General features: G+C 32.3%; 1 protein-coding gene, 1 long non-coding RNA gene and 1 pseudogene across 4 annotated transcripts; all 3 read right to left on the bottom strand.

Moving 5' to 3' along the window:
• Positions 1–1200: 1200 nt before the first annotated feature.
• LOC128161657 (neuronal acetylcholine receptor subunit alpha-7-like) lies at positions 1201–2133 on the bottom strand (annotated as a pseudogene).
• Positions 2134–8167: 6034 nt separating this feature from the next.
• Positions 8168–10572, bottom strand: LOC128159037 (neuronal acetylcholine receptor subunit alpha-7-like). Its single transcript, XM_052822073.1, has one exon. It carries the CDS (start codon positions 10531–10533, stop codon positions 9439–9441), a length of 1095 nt encoding a protein of 364 aa, XP_052678033.1. The 5' UTR covers positions 10534–10572; the 3' UTR covers positions 8168–9438.
• Positions 10573–12811: 2239 nt separating this feature from the next.
• Positions 12812–19609, bottom strand: LOC128159046 (uncharacterized). Of its 3 annotated transcripts, XR_008240085.1 has the most exons (7): positions 19394–19609; positions 18902–18980; positions 16711–16817; positions 16185–16231; positions 16024–16091; positions 15285–15449; positions 12812–13758 (listed from the first exon to the last, which is right to left on the bottom strand). It is a non-coding gene; the product is annotated as an uncharacterized LOC128159046 (long non-coding RNA). The 3 variants fall into 3 exon arrangements; XR_008240084.1 differs by having other exon boundaries at positions 12813–13758; positions 18902–19609; XR_008240086.1 differs by lacking the exon at positions 18902–18980 and having other exon boundaries at positions 12813–13758.
• Between the last annotated feature and the right edge of the window lie 512 nt (positions 19610–20121).

The raw sequence follows: 20121 nt of genomic DNA, 5'->3' as shown, positions 1-20121 counted from the left end.
TACATTAATATTTAAAACGATATAGCTATCTAGTTTCAATTTTGTCTTTCAAAATATGTACCTTAGAGGTTAATGAAAGAGTCTTAAAACGTGTCAATTAGTCTTAGAATTATATGATGACATTTGACATCCTAGTTTATATGATTTGATAAACGTTTTAAAGACGGAAATACAATTCTGTCAGTGCTAGTATGCATGAAAGCAGTCCATTTTACTATCCTTATAGGCTTTTTTCACACTCGACGTTAATCATCCCAGTACCTTTCACTTAAACCACCAAGATCCGGAAATTATATTTCATAGGTAACATATGCTCAAAACATGTCTTGAGTTAAGCAATCACACTAGTATAAAAAATCTCTTAGATATCACTATCTACTCACAGTTCCACGATACATAAGCAATACTTTTTATATCATACTTACAATATCTCTCAAGTTCGGCATACATTTTCATTCTAAATTTGACGTCTTTTGTTACAGTATGGCGAAGGTGACATCACAGTGCAATTAAACACCTAACAAGAAGATGATGAAACATATATATATATATATATATATATATATATATATATATATATATATATATATATATATATATATATATATATATATATATATATATATATATATATAAAAGCGTATGTACGGATTCATTATAATTAGGCTTGAATTAAACTTAAACCTGTTGAAAATTATTAATATCACTTTTAAACTCAAATCAATTTTAGTAATAGTTTCATCAATGCGTAAACCATTTGGAATCTTCACTTAAAGTTTCAGCATACTGAAACCTAGCGGAAATGTGCTGAAACGAATTGATATTTCCATAACAATTTACACAACTTTTCATACATTTCAATTTTAGTTTCCGCATTGCAGAAACCATCAGGAATCTTAGACTAAAGTTTCTGCTGACTGAAACCTTACGGATACTTGCTGAATCGATATAATGGTTTCCGCATTGCGGAAACTATACATGAAATTTCAACTTCAAGTTTCAGCAAGGTTTCCATATAGATTCAGTTTTGCTGAAACTGGATATTTCATCCAGTGAATATTCAAACTATTAAATGAACCAAACATTTCCTTTTGAAGATACTAATAACCTTTGTTCTATCTCGTTTTAATCAAAAATCTTAACATCATTTAACTCATCTTTACATTGTTGTAGATAATAACAAAATTTCAAGATAGTGTATTAACTTGTTTTAACAAAAAACATGAGTAAAGAAAACATATTGACAATGATAATCATTACCATAAACAATTTGTCAAGAAATGGAGCCGTAAGTTGGGATAAGAATTAAGTCGCAATATATCGGACCGATTTATGTCGCTTTATTTCCCTATTCTCCAACGGTCTTACTTTTGTATCTGTCGCTGTGAAAGAGATGCGTAATACTATGGCTTCCAGAATCACTATCACTCCACTAACAACAAGCTGGGTCTCAAAGTAAACGGTGAAGTAAGGAACATTATCGGACTTAGGAATGGTATTATTGATGATGGTCAAAAATACTGCAAAGGTCAAGAAGATTGCCTTTGAGGTACCCATTTTTTTCTCCAGAATCAATTGGTAATACAAAGCAGAAGATATTCAGAACGGATAGCAGAACGACTGGGAGTAGAACCGAGAAGATCATATATCCTGATCTCCTCTTAAGATGAATATCAAAATTCAAATTTTGAAACCCTGCTGAAGGTCCTTCCTTGATTTTTTGAAGACTTACTTTACTGCAAGTAACGTCCCATTGCTCGTTTCTCTGAAAGTAATCAAGATAACATCGGGAGTACGCTGCGTCGAATTGGATAAAATCGTAATTGTCAAATAGATTTCCTACTTCTATTGAACACACCTGAGAGTCGTAGGGATACTTTGTGATATCTATTCTGCATTTCGTCACACTTTCTCTGGATGTTGTGTACACCACATAACCAGTATTAAGGACAGATAATGGTTTCTCCTCTGTTAAACACTTCTTATCAGACACATCGTTATAAATACAAATAGAACTTGGTGTCCATACATGTTTAGATGTTGTTTGTATGGCAGCAATTTCTTGATAGTGTGAAGAATTCCATTTAAATCGCGAATCATTCCACACAATAGACATCCAAAAAACAGCATCAAATGTCTGGTCCTTTCGTGAAGATTATTAATTAATATTAAATTCAATGATACAGATAGGTCAATTGCTTCAGATTGGTTGTTGAAAGGAGCCACTCGAACCTCTTGCACGTCTAATACGTCCTTGAATAGTTGAGATCTGTTGGATGCATCACAAAACTTGCATAGTAGAATAGACACAAAAGTAATTCTAAACCGAATACAAGTCATCATAAAAACATTTGAAAAATCCGAAAACTCGACCTAGTTCAGTGACCAGTCTCTTTATACCCGCACTTTCTAAAGAAAGTTCGGTTATATTGTTGTTACCCTGTTCCGTCCGTCCGTCCATCCGTCTGTCACGTTTTACTTTCTCAAACTGCTCTTACATTTCACAAAAATCCTTCTTCCTCGAACTCCTTCTTCATTTTTAACAGTAGACAAATCATCTCTTGGAATATGTTGAAGGGTATCCTATAGTTGTGCAATAAGGTTCCGGAATTTTCAATTTTGTCCTGGGGGTCATTAAATGGCTGAAAAATGACGTTTTTTAACAAAAAAACTGGTTTCAAAAACATCATTTTTTGGGGGCATTAGCCAAATGATCTTCTAGAATATGATTGGGGTGTCATATTGAGGTGTGATCAGGTTCCAGACTTATTTTTTTTAAGGGGATCAGTGGGCAACAAAAAATGACGTTTGTTTTGCAAAAAAAGTATGGTTCCCAGAACTCCTCCTACAACTTTTGGAGTATCTACGTCATCTCTTGGGATATAATTGGGGCTGTCCTATAGATGTGCAATAAGGTTTTAAAAATTTAAATTTTATCCAGGGAGTCAAATGGTAGCAGAAAAATGACGTTTATCACTGGAAAAAAACCCAGAGATCCAAGAGCTCCACTTATGATTTAATGGATAGACACATCATATCTTGGGATAAGGTTTTAAAAATTTAAATTTCATCCAGGGAGTCAAAAAGTAGCAGAAAATTGATGTTTATCACTTCAGAAAAAACTCCTTTTATGATTTAACGGATAGACACATCATATCTTGGGATATGATAGGAACTGTTCCATAGATGTGCATTACGGTTTTGAAAAATTAAATTTAACCCTGAGGCCCATTACCTACATACCTTTTGATGCCCTTTAAGGATCAAGAATATATATGGTTAAGGGTTGGGGATCTCAACTGTTTTGAAGATATTAAGGGACTTGCTGTATGAGGGGGTCAGGACCACCCACAGGGTCCATGACCTACATAACATTTGATGCCCCTTGACATCAGAAACATGAATATATACCGTTTTCGAGATATTCGTGCACTTCCTGTTCGAGGAGGGTCATGACCACCCCCGGGGCCCATGACCTACATACCGTTTGATGCCCCTTGACACAAGGAACAAGAATATATATGGTTTAAGGGTGGGGATCTCAACTGTTTTGAAGATATTAAGGGACTTGCTGTATGAGGGGGTCAGGACCACCCACAGGGTCCATGACCTACATAACATTTGATGCCCCTTGACATCAGAAACATGAATATATACGGTTTAGGGGTCATGATTATAACAGTTTCTGAGATATATGGTGATTTAAAATTCCTGGGGGGGGGGGGGTTGGAGATGACCCTAGGGGTCAGATCTAATAAACCGTATATATTGGCAGTAACAGTCAATATATGATTATGAAAACCCTATATTATTATCTTTGTCCGTTTTCAAGTTACCATTTACAATAGAGTCTACGATTCTTCCTACAAGGTTCAATGTTAGACCCCACACCCTTTTGACCCCCCCCCCCCCCCAGAAAAGTGGTTGTCTAACCCAAAATGAGAAAAATCAAACCAGGGTGCACAACTAGATATGCAGGCCAATCATATCCTAGAGTTTTGTTCAATTCTGTTCCGCCATCTCTGAGAAACAAGTTCAGAGCGGGAAAGAAGAAAAAGAAGAAGACGAAGAATAATAATACATGTATTAAGAACCGTACAATACAATAAGTCTCCAAATTTCATTCGGGAGACTTAATAATAAAGACTAAATAGAGATTGGATCATCAAACATCAATAATTTAAAGATAATTGACAATTTCTGATTCTAAGGGGGTCAGGATGACCCCTTAGGGTCATGACTTACATGCCATAATGATCCGATGCGCCATGTTCTAAGGAGGAATAATATCTTTGGACTAAGGTGGGGATCTCAATGGTTTTTATGATATTTGATAATTTCAGGAAGAGCACTTTGGATCATGACCTACAAACCATCTGAAATGCTTTGAACAAAGAAACAATAATATAATATGTACATGATATATGATTCAATTTAAGAACCCAGATATAGATCAATCATCTATTTTTTTTTAATACTTCCTATGTATATATACATGTATTAGTTTGTGTTTTGTTCTATACTATTCATGTTCATGACTTTAGTATGGCTTAGTCTTATTTTAAATTACATTAAAAAAATTTCAAATATATTACTAATTGGAACCCCCACCCCCAAACAAATTCAAATATAAACTGTCCTATCCCCCCCCCCCTTAATTGTCGAATGATCTTTTAAAATCAAAATATAATTTGGGCGTCTAAAAACTTTTATAAACTGGTGAAAAATGTTATTCTTAAAAAAAAAATACATTACACCTTGCATATTTGACAAATGATCTATTGAGATATGATCAGATTTCATATTTCTACCTTGGGATCAATAACTAGTATTCATTGACAAGTTAAAATTAATAACAATAAATGATTCAAATTATAAATATTTTTACTCCACATTCACCCTCCCCCCCCCCTCCGCCCAATCTAACCTGGTTCTAAAGATTCAGTCTTCTTAATACATTCTTACATGTGTACAGTAGCAAATTTTAAATCATTTCTTGATTGCTTTTTCTCTCCTGATGCACATTAACATTTTGGAAATTGCTTAATTCAATTTTTCGTGGGGTCAGAACAGTCCCATAAGGTCATGACCTAGATTGTATTTGATGCATTATAATACATGAAGAAAGAAATACCCCTTCCTTCCTATTATAACTCATATAAAAATGATAAGAGTCTACACTTACATGTAATACACAAATTTAATAAGAAGTTGTTTTTGCGGGGTCAATATGGGGTCAACTCAATATTGGAAGCCTGACAAATGAAAAAAATAACTTTTGCAACTAAAATGACAGAAACTTTACAAATGCGATAGGATAGATAATGATGATAAGCTTATTTAAATATTAAAAGATGATGATACAGTATGCTGTCAAAGGGAGATCACATTTAGAAAGTGAAAGTAGAACTTACGTACATGTATGCAGGCATCTCATTATATTTTGCTATACTGCTACTACATGTATTATGCTGACCTATATTGGTCAACATCATAATGATAATCCATTTAAAACACAATAATGAATTCCTTTGGTTGATCTTAACTAATCCTTTTCTGCATATGGTAAACACAGACATGTATGTATACAATCGAAGAGCTGGGTAAAACTAGTACCCGCTAATGAGACGTGCAGACCTGTGTTGTGTACGTAACTTCAGACAAGATCAGTTATTTGTAACATGCATGTATTTTTATGACCTATTCTTCAAAACCCCTGCACTATTTTATTAGGTAAATAACAGCTTTAAGGTGGTGTAGGACACCTGCATATTGTGATGTATACTTCCTATTGAAATAAGCAATAAAGGATTAATATTAATTAAAAAATGATGTTACCTAGCATTGAAACGCAATGTGTTAGAGCGTTTACATGTCTGTAAGAGCACTGGGATCCAAGGTGTATTTTTTGGTCATTTTATATTGATATAAATTAATTTTCGGGGGGGGGGGGTCTGGACCCCTCACTCCAACCCTTTCTCTAAATCTGTGCACACGATGATGTACATGTAGGCACACAGAAGCAAATCTAAAATCGGTATCCGCCATGGGGAGGGGGCATAATTTAATTTTTAATTTTGTTTGTAATAATTATTTAGACCATTATACTTTCTATGACATGAAATGTTCAACCCCAAATTGCACATAAAGTGCTGCTCATGTGTATTATCATATGGGAAGGGATCTCATCCTTCAGTTATGAAAATTATGATTTTTAAATGTATTACCGTAGCTTGCATGTGGCCTTCTTCTTTAATTAAACTGGTACAAAACAGTGTTATTTAGGGGCAAACACTTGGTGCGGGTATTACTGTCTAATGACAGCATCTAGATTTTTTTTTTGTGATCGGCTTTGTGTCCATATGAGGCATCCGGCAAGTGCTTCCACGTGCGCACACATTCCACTTGCATAAGTAGTTCTTATAAAAATTGAAGCTTTGGTTAAGTATTTGTATAACATTTTACTCAGTTTTATTTCAATTCATTTACCTTAAGAGATGCAAACATACATTAAATACAGTTCGACCTGTTATTTCAAGAATGCACATTTTGTCTCACGCGTAAGAATTTCGATCGAAAGATTCATTCAGTAATGCAGTTGACCTCGATGAACTGACCTCGATCATAAGAAGATGCTCCATGAACTGACCTCGATCTATTGACGTTGCATAATAGTAGCTAGGAAGACGGCTTGATTTATAAACAAGGTTACGTTATAATGCGACCTCAATAGCAAGTAATGATGGCATTCAGTGTTTTTCAGTCGCATTAAATTATTTTAATACAACTCTTTCTTTGTATACGTGTTAATGCTCTTTGAAGTGCCCTACCTAGTATTCTGAAAAAGAAGATATATTAACATTTAATAATTACGTTAAAAATATAAAACTAGACAAGGAGTTCACGAACGGCTTTCCCCAAATTTATTTCAAAATAAAATTTGTTGACGGTTTATAATGATGAAATTATGGTTCAAAATATTCTATATTTTGTAAAAATACAGTACTTTTTAAATTATTTTACATCAAACTGATCACGTTGATTGCTTCTAGCTATCTATGTACCATTATTGCCGATCATTCCTTTAAAAGGAATACTCGTTCTTTTTAATATACTAAATCTTAAGTATTACTTGTTTAATCTGCGCAGTTCGATAATACTGACTAAATAAAACTGAGATACATAATGAACTACGAACAAAACCGAAGTATGTCGTTTCATTTTCAAAAGCTGACGTGTTCCATGGGGTGTTAATAGGCTGATTTAAACAATTGTATAAGATATGATTTGTACATTATGTCAGTTCAATTGAATGATGTGTGTAATTTGGCAAGTCGTTTGTTTATCAACCACTTAGCTATCAAACTCATCTTATATGAATAAAACTAAGCGATAGAAAAACAGTACCGAATAAACATGTGGTTAATGTATCAAGTATCGAAATTTTGTGACGTAAAAGTCGAAAAAGCGCCCTTCTGACAATTGTTTCGCCAAAAGAATACGTTTCCTAAGATTTGATGTTCATAAACTACGCTTCGATGTTTGCTGATTTCAGATTTTATACACAGAGTGCGAAACCGTTGATATTATTTTCATCTTTCTTAGGAAATGTTTGTGTATCAAATGGTTGATCTTGGCTTGGTTTATTGCTTGCTGTGTTAGGATTAGTCTTTTATTTGTATTTGTATTTTATTTTTTACTCATTTATTTTGCAAATTACGCTTTCGAATATGCATTTATTTTTATTCATCTTCTCTTTTGTCTTTGATATATTTGAAGTAATTGTTCATAAGGGATTTTTGCCCTTTTGTCGCAAACACATGAAAACTATGGATGTTAATGACTCTAACAGATGACTGAAAGAAAAAATTGTGGACAGTGTTCCGAGAACATTACAATACTAAAGGGATGTCAGGTTTTCTTTTTATAAATCTCCACAAGAAATTTGCTATCCTCATTGCTATTTTCTCACGTTAAAAACATTATATCACTAACGAACTGTGAGATTGTTTTCCTGATTTTGATTTCATTCATATTTCTAGGACAGGCGCATGTGTTTCCGTTTATTAACGTCAAAAAAAGACGAAATCGGTAACATCTGACAATCTACTATACTCACATATAAATGAATACATATTTAAAGATAGAAAATCATACATTCCCCATGGTATATGAAAGAACTTTATTTCGCAATTGAAAAAAATACAAGAATATCTGTAAAATTAGAACAACATGACATCAACAGTAAGAAAAATAGTTCAAGGACGTTCGAATTGCGTGTGTATTTAGTTCTTCTTTCAACATAATATAACAATTTTCATATTTTGAATAAGCTGGTCGTTAATGCAAACACCAACATTGTAGGACCATCCTACAGCTTTAACGAAATAGGTTCTAATGGGTTTTATTGATTTGAATTCTTTATTACATAAAGTTCAGATTTTAAATGGTTCTGAGCGATTTCATGCTATAATTTATAAAAACAATGCTTTAAAGTGATGAGTCAACACAACAAACTATTCTAATAAATCTATCATTTAAATTTTCTAAATAGCCGATGAAGCAAAGTGTAAACATAATGACTGACTCGCAGATTGAAACATCCTTTTCATCTTTACAAGATAAAGCAACACAGTTCAGAAAATGACATTGTTTAGTTTTGCTAAATTAGATATCTGCACTTCTAATTGATGTAATAAAGCGTCTTTCTTTTATCAGAAAAACAAGAAAGTAAAAGAAATTTAACGTACACGCGGCAAGAAAAAACAGACTGCAAAATTTTTTATTATACTTTCATGTTAAATACTAAAATCTGATTGGTTTAGACGCAGTTGATAATCCGTTCTATTACCTTTAGCGTTAGCAATACACTTGGCAACGGGTAACACAAGGAATTGTTACATGCGCGTAAATAATGTGCGTACGATTCGCTGTATAGTTCACGTCATTTCTATATATAAGCAGTAACATTTTCTCTAATATTAAGATATTCAGTATAATAAATTAAACAGTGCCTGTTTGGGATATTTGGATAACAGTTGAAATTGACACCCCGAGAAAACCATTGTCAACCTCCGCGACACCCAGAAAAAACCATTGTCGGAGGTTAACAATGGTTTTCTCGGGGTGTCAATTTCAACTGTTATCCTCCCAAACAGGCCCTACTTATATAATGTAATGAATATATATAAAACTGAAACAAATGTAGCCTAACACGCTTTCTTGCGTACTTTGTGTTCTCAAAATGCATATTTAATACAATGAAGAAAAATTTAAATGATGATATACTGTACATTTACTTTTCTTATACAAAGAATGACTGTAAGTTTATTCTTTACGCATAGCAAGGTTTACGCATACTAATCACCATTAAAAACAAGTAGCTAAATTATCACTTATGTTGATTGTAGAAACTTGAAATTATGGTCAAATTGAAATTTAGTTTGTTTTTATTAACATTGTGACGAGAGAACAAACATTGACAATAATCATGATTGTCATAAACACTTTGTCGAGACTTGAAGCTGTATGTTGAGTGCATACTTTCTTTGCAATTTGCATCAACAAATTTCTGTCCTTGCTTTCAGTTTTTTCTACCGATCTAACTTGACTTGATTCCGTTGTTACAGAAACTCTAAGTACTATGGCCTCCATAATGACAGTTACTCCACTAAACACAAGCTGGGATGCGAGGTAAACGGTGAAATAAGGAATATTTTCGGACTTAGGCATGGTATCATTGATGATGGTCAAAAATACAGCAAAGGTTAGGAAGATTGCCATTGAGGTACCCATTTTTTCTCCAGAATCAACTGGTAATACAAAGCAGAAGATATTTAGAACGGATAGCAGAACAACCGGAAGTAAAACAGACAGGATCACATATCCTGGTTTCCTTTTGATATGGATATCAAAGTTAAGCAGGTTATACTCAGGTCGCTCTGAATTCACTGTGTGTAAGTATAGAGCAGTGTTCGTAACCTCCCATTGTTCGTTTTGTTCATAGTGGTTGACAAATAGTAAAGATAAGTTTGCATCCAAGTTAATGTAATCATAATCAGAAAACAAATTACCTACATGAAAGGAACACATCTGCGAGTCGTATGGATATTTTGCGATATCTATTTTGCACTGTGTCACACTTTCTCTCGCCGTCGAATACATGACATATCCATTACTGAATACAGTGGTGGGCTTCTCCTCTGTGAAGCATTTTTTCTCGGACATTTCGTTAAAGATACAAATAGAACTTGGCATCCATACATTTTTTGAAGTGGTCTGTATTTCACTGATTCCTCGATAATTTGAAGAATTCCATTTTAAGCGCCAGTCTTTCCACAGTAAATTTAACCAAAAAGCCGTTTCAAAAGATTGGTCCTTTTCATTAACATCACGAATTGACATTAAATTTACAAAAACTTGCAGTCTGATTGCTTCAGATTTCTCATCAAAAGGAGCCACTCGAACTTCATACTGGTCTAAAACATCTTTAAACAACTGAGATCTGAACGTTGCAAGGCAGATTTTACACATCAAAAACACGGCAAATATACTAGGTGATAGATACAAATGCATCGTGAGAATGGTTATTCAGATAAAACATATCTGTTTTTTATTTTATTGAGGTATTGATCATTCACAATTTAAATGACAATTGAAATATAACCTCATTTAAGGTAAAAATTACCAGCTAAACTGTTAGTGTAACGATTTTCGATAAATGTTTGGTATGCTGTGTTTGATTTGTACGTATCATTGCTACATCCTTTGCACTGGATTTTTTGGAGTGTTAAAAAAAACAAAACTTCTTCGGTGTATAACTTCAACAATGTATGGATGTAGCCGTAATATCACTAATTTGCACTTTGGAGAAACATGTGGAAAACGTTATTTGATGCCCGGTTATAAAGCAAATATAATCGTCGTTTACATCAAACAGCTGCTACCCCGTATATAGATAATACAACTTTAGGTACAGTTCATTAAGGTTCATATGATAACTTGTAGTAAATTTGGTAAATTATTGATATATTATGATTATCTCCTTATTAATGATTGTGAAACATTGGTTTTTCTGTAATATATCTATATTGAATACCTTAATGATCACTTCTTGTAGCCTAATGCATACCTAAAAAAAGTATGTTAATTGCAAAATACAATTTGCTTTTAAAGAATAGAAAAATATATAGGGAAAATTGTGAATAATATAGTGGAAAAACATTTTGTTGTTCATACATGCATCACAACTGACAAGAAAGGTACGAAATCTTACCTGTTTTACAAACATAACTGTATATTTTTATCGCATACCTATAATATTTTTTATCCTTTAAAAATTATATAATTAGCCATTTACTTAGTTTAATGATGGCCTATTGGGCGGTTTAATGTTTGCATTGACTTTATCATTATATTATTCATTTAAACTTTCAATGACGGATGGGGTATTTTACTAGTCATGTATTAAGCTGAGACCACCTGACCTAATAGTTAGTGTTTAAATGTATGCTATTTATTCATTTAATGAAATACCTTACAATAGTAAGGATAATTTTTTTTTATGACACTTGTTCCAAAAGATGCTTGAGTTTCTGATTGACAATATCTATAGGTATGTAGGTCTATGGGAATATTTAGGGAATATCGACGACGTGTTATCAATTAAAAAATGTTACTTTTATACCTACATCGACGCGATATATCCCAGTGAACTTTAAATAAACGATACCATCTGTTTCATATTTGGATATTTTACTGGAAACTGGCATTGATGGTAACAACAAAACTTCATGATAACCGTGATTTTTCTATAGTCAGCTGTCCTCACTTACGTAGCAATAAACCTTTATCACCTGCATATGGCGTTTTTGTTTCTCATTTGATTCGATACTGATAAGCAAGGGCATGCTCTTCATAAGTTCAGTTTCTAAGGCGAGGCAAGCTACTGACAAACAAGTTAATAAAACAGGACTATCAACAATCTCGTTTGAAGTCATTGTTGCGTAAATCCTATGGCCGATAAAACGACCTTGTCAGCAAATACACTCTGCCACTGGGTCGCATGTTGACCGACGTTTTTCATACTAATTGTTAGACAATAATTAATCACCTAATTGTGTACGAACTTTTCCGTTTTTCTCGATTACGACAAAGAGCAGGTGTGACCGGTCAGCAGATGATGCCCACTCCTCCGTGGCACCTGATCCTACCTCCATTTTTTTAAAAGAGGCCCGTGTTCCCTCTGCTTCTGTTTTGTAATTTTCCTTTGAACTTCTGAATTTGAACACTATTACTGTTCGTTATCGCCAAATGTCATTTGTTAAATACCGACTAAAATTAACATAAAAAACGTCTTGCCTAGAGGCTGTTGACAACATACAATTGACAGATACATTATATAAAGTGATCAGTTTGTTGCCCCTTTCTTTGTATATGAAAATGACAACAACAAACTGTCTTAAAAACCCATTTAGCGAAATACAAATTTCGCAGAGCAAAGCAACACAGACCTCTAAAGAGATGAAGATGGGATTAGGTGCCTAGGAGGAGTAAGCATCCCCTGCCGACCGGTTGCACCCGCCGTGTGCTCATTGTCAATATGACATTCCTTATCTTTTTTAGATGAAGGTATTTTTTGTTAAAGATTTAACAACATATAAGAAATATTCGGTATAAAAAAGCAATTATCTTAGCTAAATTATTCTTATTGTAAAACAACTTATAATATATCAATATGATGTCTATAAGCTATACATTAGATTTTTCGTAGTTTTAATTCAATACCATGATTTTACATGCATATAAATGAAAAGATTTTAAAGTAATTAAATATTGGGGGGTTGTATAGCAGCAAAAATGCCATAAGGTGGAATATTAAACTTATTTGCAAAAAGGTCTCTCAGAACTGATAAAAGATAACTACAATACAGTTGAATTTTTTTTTCTATTTTAATACTGTGGTTTCAGGGACCTTTTGTTGATCGGACCCTGAAAATCCAATGTTTATCTTAATACAACACAAAAGGAAAAGCTACTTATACATGTATGCATCCTTGAAGCAATGCTATGAAAAGCTTTCTCAATCATTTTATAAAATTAGTTTCATGGTATAGTATTAGGTAAATTCCTTTCTTTTGGAGTTGCGTTTAACGTTTCAATGCCCCCTTTTATTTTTTAACTCCACTGCATGTTGGAAAAATTTTATGTATATATGTATCAAGCAAATAACAGCGTAACTTTGTACAAAGTAGATTTTAAAGATGTACATCTTCTAGTAATTTCCATAAAAATGTTCCAAGCTCAATGCGCCTTTTTTATTCAAGCAGTAGACAGGTAAGTGAATCATCAACTGCTCCTGTATTCGACAACTATATTTGGCTGGCATATAATGATAGTCTTTTACCTTTGTATCATTTTCAAACAATGTCTGTAGAAAATAACTGTGCAGTCTTTTCGATCATATCAAACGTAACTGTAGACTCTGAAATTAAAGTCTCTCAGAGCTAATATATGAAGTCTCTGTGATTGATGATAGATCGTTCATCATGAGTGTGTATGTAGTGTTTGGTACGACAGAAATGTGTTCTTTTCTATATTTACCACAATCAGGTTGTTCATTCCTTGATAAACCATCTCTAGAGTTTCTTCCATTTAAAACTGTTTCGTCCAGAGACGCGACAAGAACGCCTCCGTTTTCACCAAGAGTATAAATAGGATATTTTGCCAGATTTCTTAGATCTTTTTCGGATACTTGACCTAGACATTTCCAAATAAAATAAGACAGCAATTATTAAGTAAAAAGAAGTCCGTACAAAAACTTACATTCATACAGGAAGGAAAAGTAGTCAAGTATTTCATTAATGTACGAACAGATAGTTATTGCTTTAGAATAAAAATATAATTCGTCTACTATTAAGACTATGCCTGGACCCCATCCACCTAAGCAATTGAAATACTAAGAGGGATAATCCAATTGTTTTAACAGCAAATAATGATTACAATTAATTGCCGGCATCAGCAACTTTTGCTTGATTTCTAAAAAAAATAAGATGACTAACAATGAAACCTTCAAAACAATATCGGAAAATAATGTAAGAATCGCATGTCTAGATATGCTTACATAAACGACATACAGGTAGACATCGGTATCTCGAACTATTAAAGAGGACTTCAACAAAACTTCGGGATATATTAAGGGGTTCGAGATATCAGAAGTTGCTTTCCAGTTTTGAATCGGTGACGTTCTTATATCAAGACGTGTTTTTACATGCTGTTCCGGTATATACACTAAACTCTTCTACTACTCATTAAAGAATAATCAACTGTTTGAATAAATATTTTAGTTGTGTGGTTCTTTTTGAAAATACAGTTTAATATTTGAAAAATCAATCAAATTATAAAATCAATGTTTCGTTATTATTAAGCCTTCACATCCTTTTCATTTTCGACGGTTTACAACTTTGAAAAGGAAAACGCACTTGCCTTTTAATTACTGAAATTAATCTCGTAGGAAACGAAGAATACGGATTTGAAAATTAAAAAAAACACCAATATAAATAATCTAGACTCAAAAACACAAAGTATATTTTTATACTATTATTATTATAATTTTTATATTATTTGTGTTTGTGAACTAACAAAATGTATCTTTCATTTATTCATTACGCTGTACCTATAGTACTTATACAGGAAACAACCCGTATACGATGAAACAGAAGTCCTTTCACCCACTGTGTGTTCAATACATAGACTTTACGTTTTTCATTAGATTTTCGTATCTTAATCATGCTTCATTGTTAATGAAGAATTAATAAGAAATGAAAATAAACTCGGTTCCGTAATTAATCGATTTTCATGAAATTGACAGTTATCAATGTTGGATCGATTCTCCGTACACGGTGTCTCTATTAAACACTTTATCGTATTCGTGGCTGCATTTTCATCTGAATTTATATGATTAGGTACTATATGTACAAAATATTTAATATTAACTTCCATCGTGCAGCTTAAGGTACCATTAGTTTTGAAAGGTGTGAAAACTGCCGCGGTTGCAAATGTTTGAAGTTATGACACCAATTATATCCTGCTGACTGGAAAAATGGCTTTCAAAATATTTCGACAAAAGCTGGGTATTCGAGATAACCAAATTCGAAATATCAGGGTTTTTAAAAAATTAGTTATATCGAGAAAGACTTATTTAGGGGTATATGAGATATCCCCTGTTCAAGATACCGATATTTACCTGTAATACAAATTAAAGGAGATGTCATTTCTGTACTTACTGTTTTCATTGCTAGCCGTTTGCTTTTGTGTCAACCCTTTTCTACATTTGCAGCATTTATAGAACCACCTCTTTTTGACACAGCATACCACAAAAACCACAAGGAGCAACCAAGCAAGAGGTAACAATATCGGCATTAGATATTCTGTTGCTGGGCTATTTCCAGCTGTGGAAAAAAATGAAAGTTGACAAGCAAATATTTCACATTAAAGGGACTGAGATAGGATTTGAGATCAAATTTGATTTCTTATTTTTTATATCTAACATAGTTAGCTTGTTCATTTTAAATCATTGACCAAAATTTGAATCTTAAAAGTCAGTTTCAGGTGAAATAAAAAGGTAAGAATTCACTGTTTTGTAAGCAAAGCTAGTGTCAAATATTAGTTTACAAATAATTTAAAGAAAGAATTAACCATTTTTAGACAAAGTTATTCTTGGCAAACAAAGTTAACTGATTCTGTGTTATAATAAATGATATTATCAACAATGAAAGCAATATTTGATTGAAACTAATATAAATAGAACACAGATTTTAACAATATCAGGATTCGAGCTTCGTTTACAGAATAAAGAATTTTAAATTCCTTATCTTGCTTATAACTTGAGATATGACATTCAAATTTTACAATGCATAAATAATTCCCATAGTAACCATTTAGGACATAAGAATGGAAAAATGAAAATTGAAATGGTTTAGCTTAAATCGTGTCGAGGTTCTAAGTTATTAGATATATACTTACGGTTACTTTTTTTACGCATATTTTCAAGCAATGATTATTCTTCGAAAAACCCCCCAGAAGGCCATATCCTTAAATTAAAACAAAAGGAAAAAATTAAGATATGTCACCAAACTATATTTTTTTTTATTAATATCATACTACTTAGAAAAAGATAAGAATACCTTTCAAAGATTGCTGTTTGCACTTCCCCGTCGTCTCTGTGTTTGAACTCAAAGCAACAAGATGTATTTCATAAATAATATATTTACCCCAAAAATGTTTTTCAAAAAATCTTTTATGAAATAGAGAGTAAATTTGCAAGCAGCTGATTTAACAAGATATAAATAAAAATTAAAGTACTGAAAGTACAAAAAGCGCTAAGCCTGGAAAAAAGTGCTAAAATTTATACTAAAAATTATTAGGTTACACGTTAAAAATATATTTGATTCGGGATTTGTTCAATACTTTTGTTAAATTGCAATTACTCAGTCAATGAAAAAGAACAGAAGATATAGTAATATTTACACTCATTTATTTGCTGTTTTTTATTGTCTTTTTATTACTACTTTTTAGCTATGAATATGATGACCAAAAGTACATGTACCTTGGCAAGTTAAGATTTAAATTAGAAGAGAAAAAGTAAGATAATACCGATCGCATCATATATATGCTTTGTATAATTGCAACTTTTTTTCATTTTAACTTTACCTAAGATATTTTCCAATTGCCGCACTCTGCTCCAATGGTCGGCACAAAGATGGGTGTAAACCTCACAGACCTCAGGCTAGACTGGTCCCCTATCATAGACTGGTTCTCTATCAAGTTAAGGAAGTATTCCTTTGGCCAGGGTTTCAGAACACGTACCAGAGCACATATTCTTCTAGAGAGCCCGTACCTTTATACTTTCAAGTTATCATTTATACTGATGAATTTATAATATTATAACTTGTAAAGACACTATGCATCCATACTGTTTAATCATTTCATTTCACGGGAGCAAATTTTCGTGGATTGTGGGTGTTTTCCTTATTCGTTGGAATTCAATTTCGTAGGTGCTTCTGTTTTCAGTTTCAATCAAGAAATGATTTTATTAAATTTTCTTTTGTTCAACATATCAAAGGGAAAATTGACCGGAAATCTTTATCAAGGCGCATCGATGAAAAATTGTCCGGTCAGTTTCTCCTTTGAAACGTCCATCAAAAGAAAACTATCAAATTTATGTCCTATCATTTTTATTTATTTTAAAACATTTTTAGATCACAAAACGTGAAGTGTCATTGATCAAAATTGTAAATAACGCAACTAAAGCAACTCTAATCAATACACAACAATTACAGCTACAATATTCAAAATAGATGCGTCTTCAGCTAAAGCTGAGGTTTTGAGCTAAATTACGAAAAGAAGGTTGAAATCTGAGCCAGCTTAATTAAATATGAAATAAAGAATACATGCGATGGCTTGTGATATCATTCACTGTGCAGCAAGATTCGTTAAAACTGGTTTTATTGCGAGTTTAATCGCTGAAATTTGCAACTATGGGCATAACCAGAAGCGCCAATATTATGTCAAACTTATAAATATTAAATAAGTAAGAAAACCAACTCTAGATCTTGCAAAATTTGTTTTCAATGAATATAAAAATTTGTAAGGGAGGGTTACCCACAAACACCACTAAAATTGAGCCATCACGAATTCCAATGATTCCACAGTACTTATATTAAGCGAATTACGTTTAGATATCAAATAGTGATATTTGTTTTGTGATAATGTCTTATTTAACAATCGATGTCGGATCAGTTTGAAGCAAAGTGCCACTATACATTGGTTGTTACTTGCATTTGCTGTAGTACATTAAGTGACTCGACAGTATTGAGTTTTGTAAACATATTTTAATGATTGGTTTAAGTTCATTTTCAAAATTTATATCTATTCGAATAAAAAGAAAATGTTTCGTGAAAAATTGCGCACAGAAAACGATCCCTGAAAATGGGATTAATAAACAGCAGCACAAGTTTTCGTGGAAAAAGTGGTAATCGAAATATCTGCATTTTCATATAAAATAAGGTGTTAATAAAGCAAACATATTAGCTCAACTCGTTACGGGTAGAAGAGGGTCTCGTACTTAATACCAATAATTAATGGCCACGGGCGAGCCACTTATAACATATAAATAACAAAACCATCGGTACCTAAGAATGTGATTGCTTTGTTTGAAAGGCAAGCTTTTTTTTTTTTTTTTTTTTTTTTTTTTACAAAAATTAACACTCTTGCTGAGGAACCAAGAGTAAATACCTAGTTAAAGATTCATGAATTGATAAAGCTTCTTCCCAGTATACTTTTTAAAAATAATTTTATGATATAAAATTGCTAAACTTAAAAAACAAAATATAAATAATTTTTATTCCTTTACTCAATAATAGTTAATAACTACAAAATTTCAATTTTTAATTGATCGGTTTTGTTTCAGGACAGCCAATGAGAATTTAGAAGCAGATCCTGTACTTGAAATAGGAATGTTTCCGTTTTAAACATAGATAAGGTGGAAAATATGAGTTTTTTAATTTACACTTTTTTCTTAAATGATGATATTTACATGTATTTTATCAAGCCTATCAAAACTCCAAGCATACGATTAAATATACGTATATCCCAGTTTTTACGGCTGCTGATAAAACACGACTTGCTGGTGTGTTCTTGTTTTGAAATACATGCGTTAATTAGTGTATTCATCTGTTGTATTTTAATTATTTTGTCGTCTAAAGGGTGTCTAATGTAAAAATGAAGATTTCAGACTAAAATGAGACTTTAAAAAATGAAAAAAATATTAACTGAAAATGTGTAGAGTACGGTTTAAAGTTTGAATAAGACATAATTTTATCTATATCTAAAAATAACATACCATTTGTTCCAGTCGCGTAGTTTTCTTTATGCCTGTCTATAAGTTCACTTGATTACAAGTACTGCCCTGCGTGTCCGTGCTATTTGATTGTTTATAAGACGTACAATGATGTACATTTGTATCTCTTTAAAATATGACAATAACGGGGTAATTTTTTTTATTAGAATACAGTATTGAGAGGTTTATATGAATTTATCATTAAAACTAAGAAAGAAGCAAAAACACTTGGAAAACACTACAGTGCAGTAAACATAAGAAGCAATTCCATGATGTTGATAAAATAATGGGGAAAAAGTTAATTTTCAGTTTTTGAAAATAACCAATTACGTCCCTTGGATAAGACAGACAATCGGGTTAAGCAGTTAAAATAAATATACAATGTTTACCAACATAAACATTGAGATTTACATTAAAATGGAACTCTTGTAGCAAAAACCCAGGAAGTAAGGTAATCTACCCTTATAGGCGTGTGGTTTAAAGCCATACACTTACCTTACATTTATCCTATCTTCTTTGTCTATGTTAGAGTTTGGCCAAGCCACAACATCGTTTGTCATTGAGAACCCCCATTGTTTCAATTGTACTTGAAAAAGTTACTTTCTTTCAAATAACCTTGGGTATTCCGCAGTTTTCAATGCAGTTTTAAAGACAAGGATTAGGTAAATATACCAGGTGATCGTAAATTCCTTCGTTTCTTGTTTTTGTGTAATTCAGTTTGCAAGTACGTCAAACATACACGTCTGATAAAGGTGGAAAAAAAATCCAGTGCATTCGCTTAAAATGACTCTTATCTATATAAGTATGTGCCCGTAATAAGAGGATCGAGATAAATATTTTGATTTCTGTCATTCTTTTAACTCTTCATATTTTTGCTACAAAAATGTATTTTATTGTTGAAGTAAAAAATGGTTGGTCATTCATTTTTCAAAAATTAATACATACATGTATTTAACTAAAGATGTTATTCTAAATGTTAAAGGCAAAAGACTGCGTAATTGCCTTTCCTCAGTGACAAAATCAATATCTTCCATGAAGATTTCAAAGCATTTTTACCGGTATTGTATATCAATATAACGAAGGAAAAAAATCATACGATATCAAAAATACCATTTTATCTATGCATGAATTATATATTTTTTTTAAACGAGGGCAACTAAATTTATCTTGAAATAAAATTAAGACTAACACTGATCCAGTATTAAGTTTTATTTTGAATATAG

This window comes from Crassostrea angulata, chromosome 8, assembly GCF_025612915.1.
Source record: "Crassostrea angulata isolate pt1a10 chromosome 8, ASM2561291v2, whole genome shotgun sequence".
NCBI classification, from domain to species: Eukaryota; Metazoa; Mollusca; class Bivalvia; order Ostreida; family Ostreidae; genus Magallana; species Magallana angulata.
The sequence above is the reverse complement of the archived record's forward strand: the minus strand, read 5'-3'. Positions and strand labels throughout refer to the sequence as shown.

Coding starts and splice junctions, on each gene's coding strand:
- LOC128159037 (XM_052822073.1), bottom strand. CDS start 10,533: ATGTGTAAAATCTGCCTTGCAACGTTCAGATCTCAGTTGTTTAAAGAT.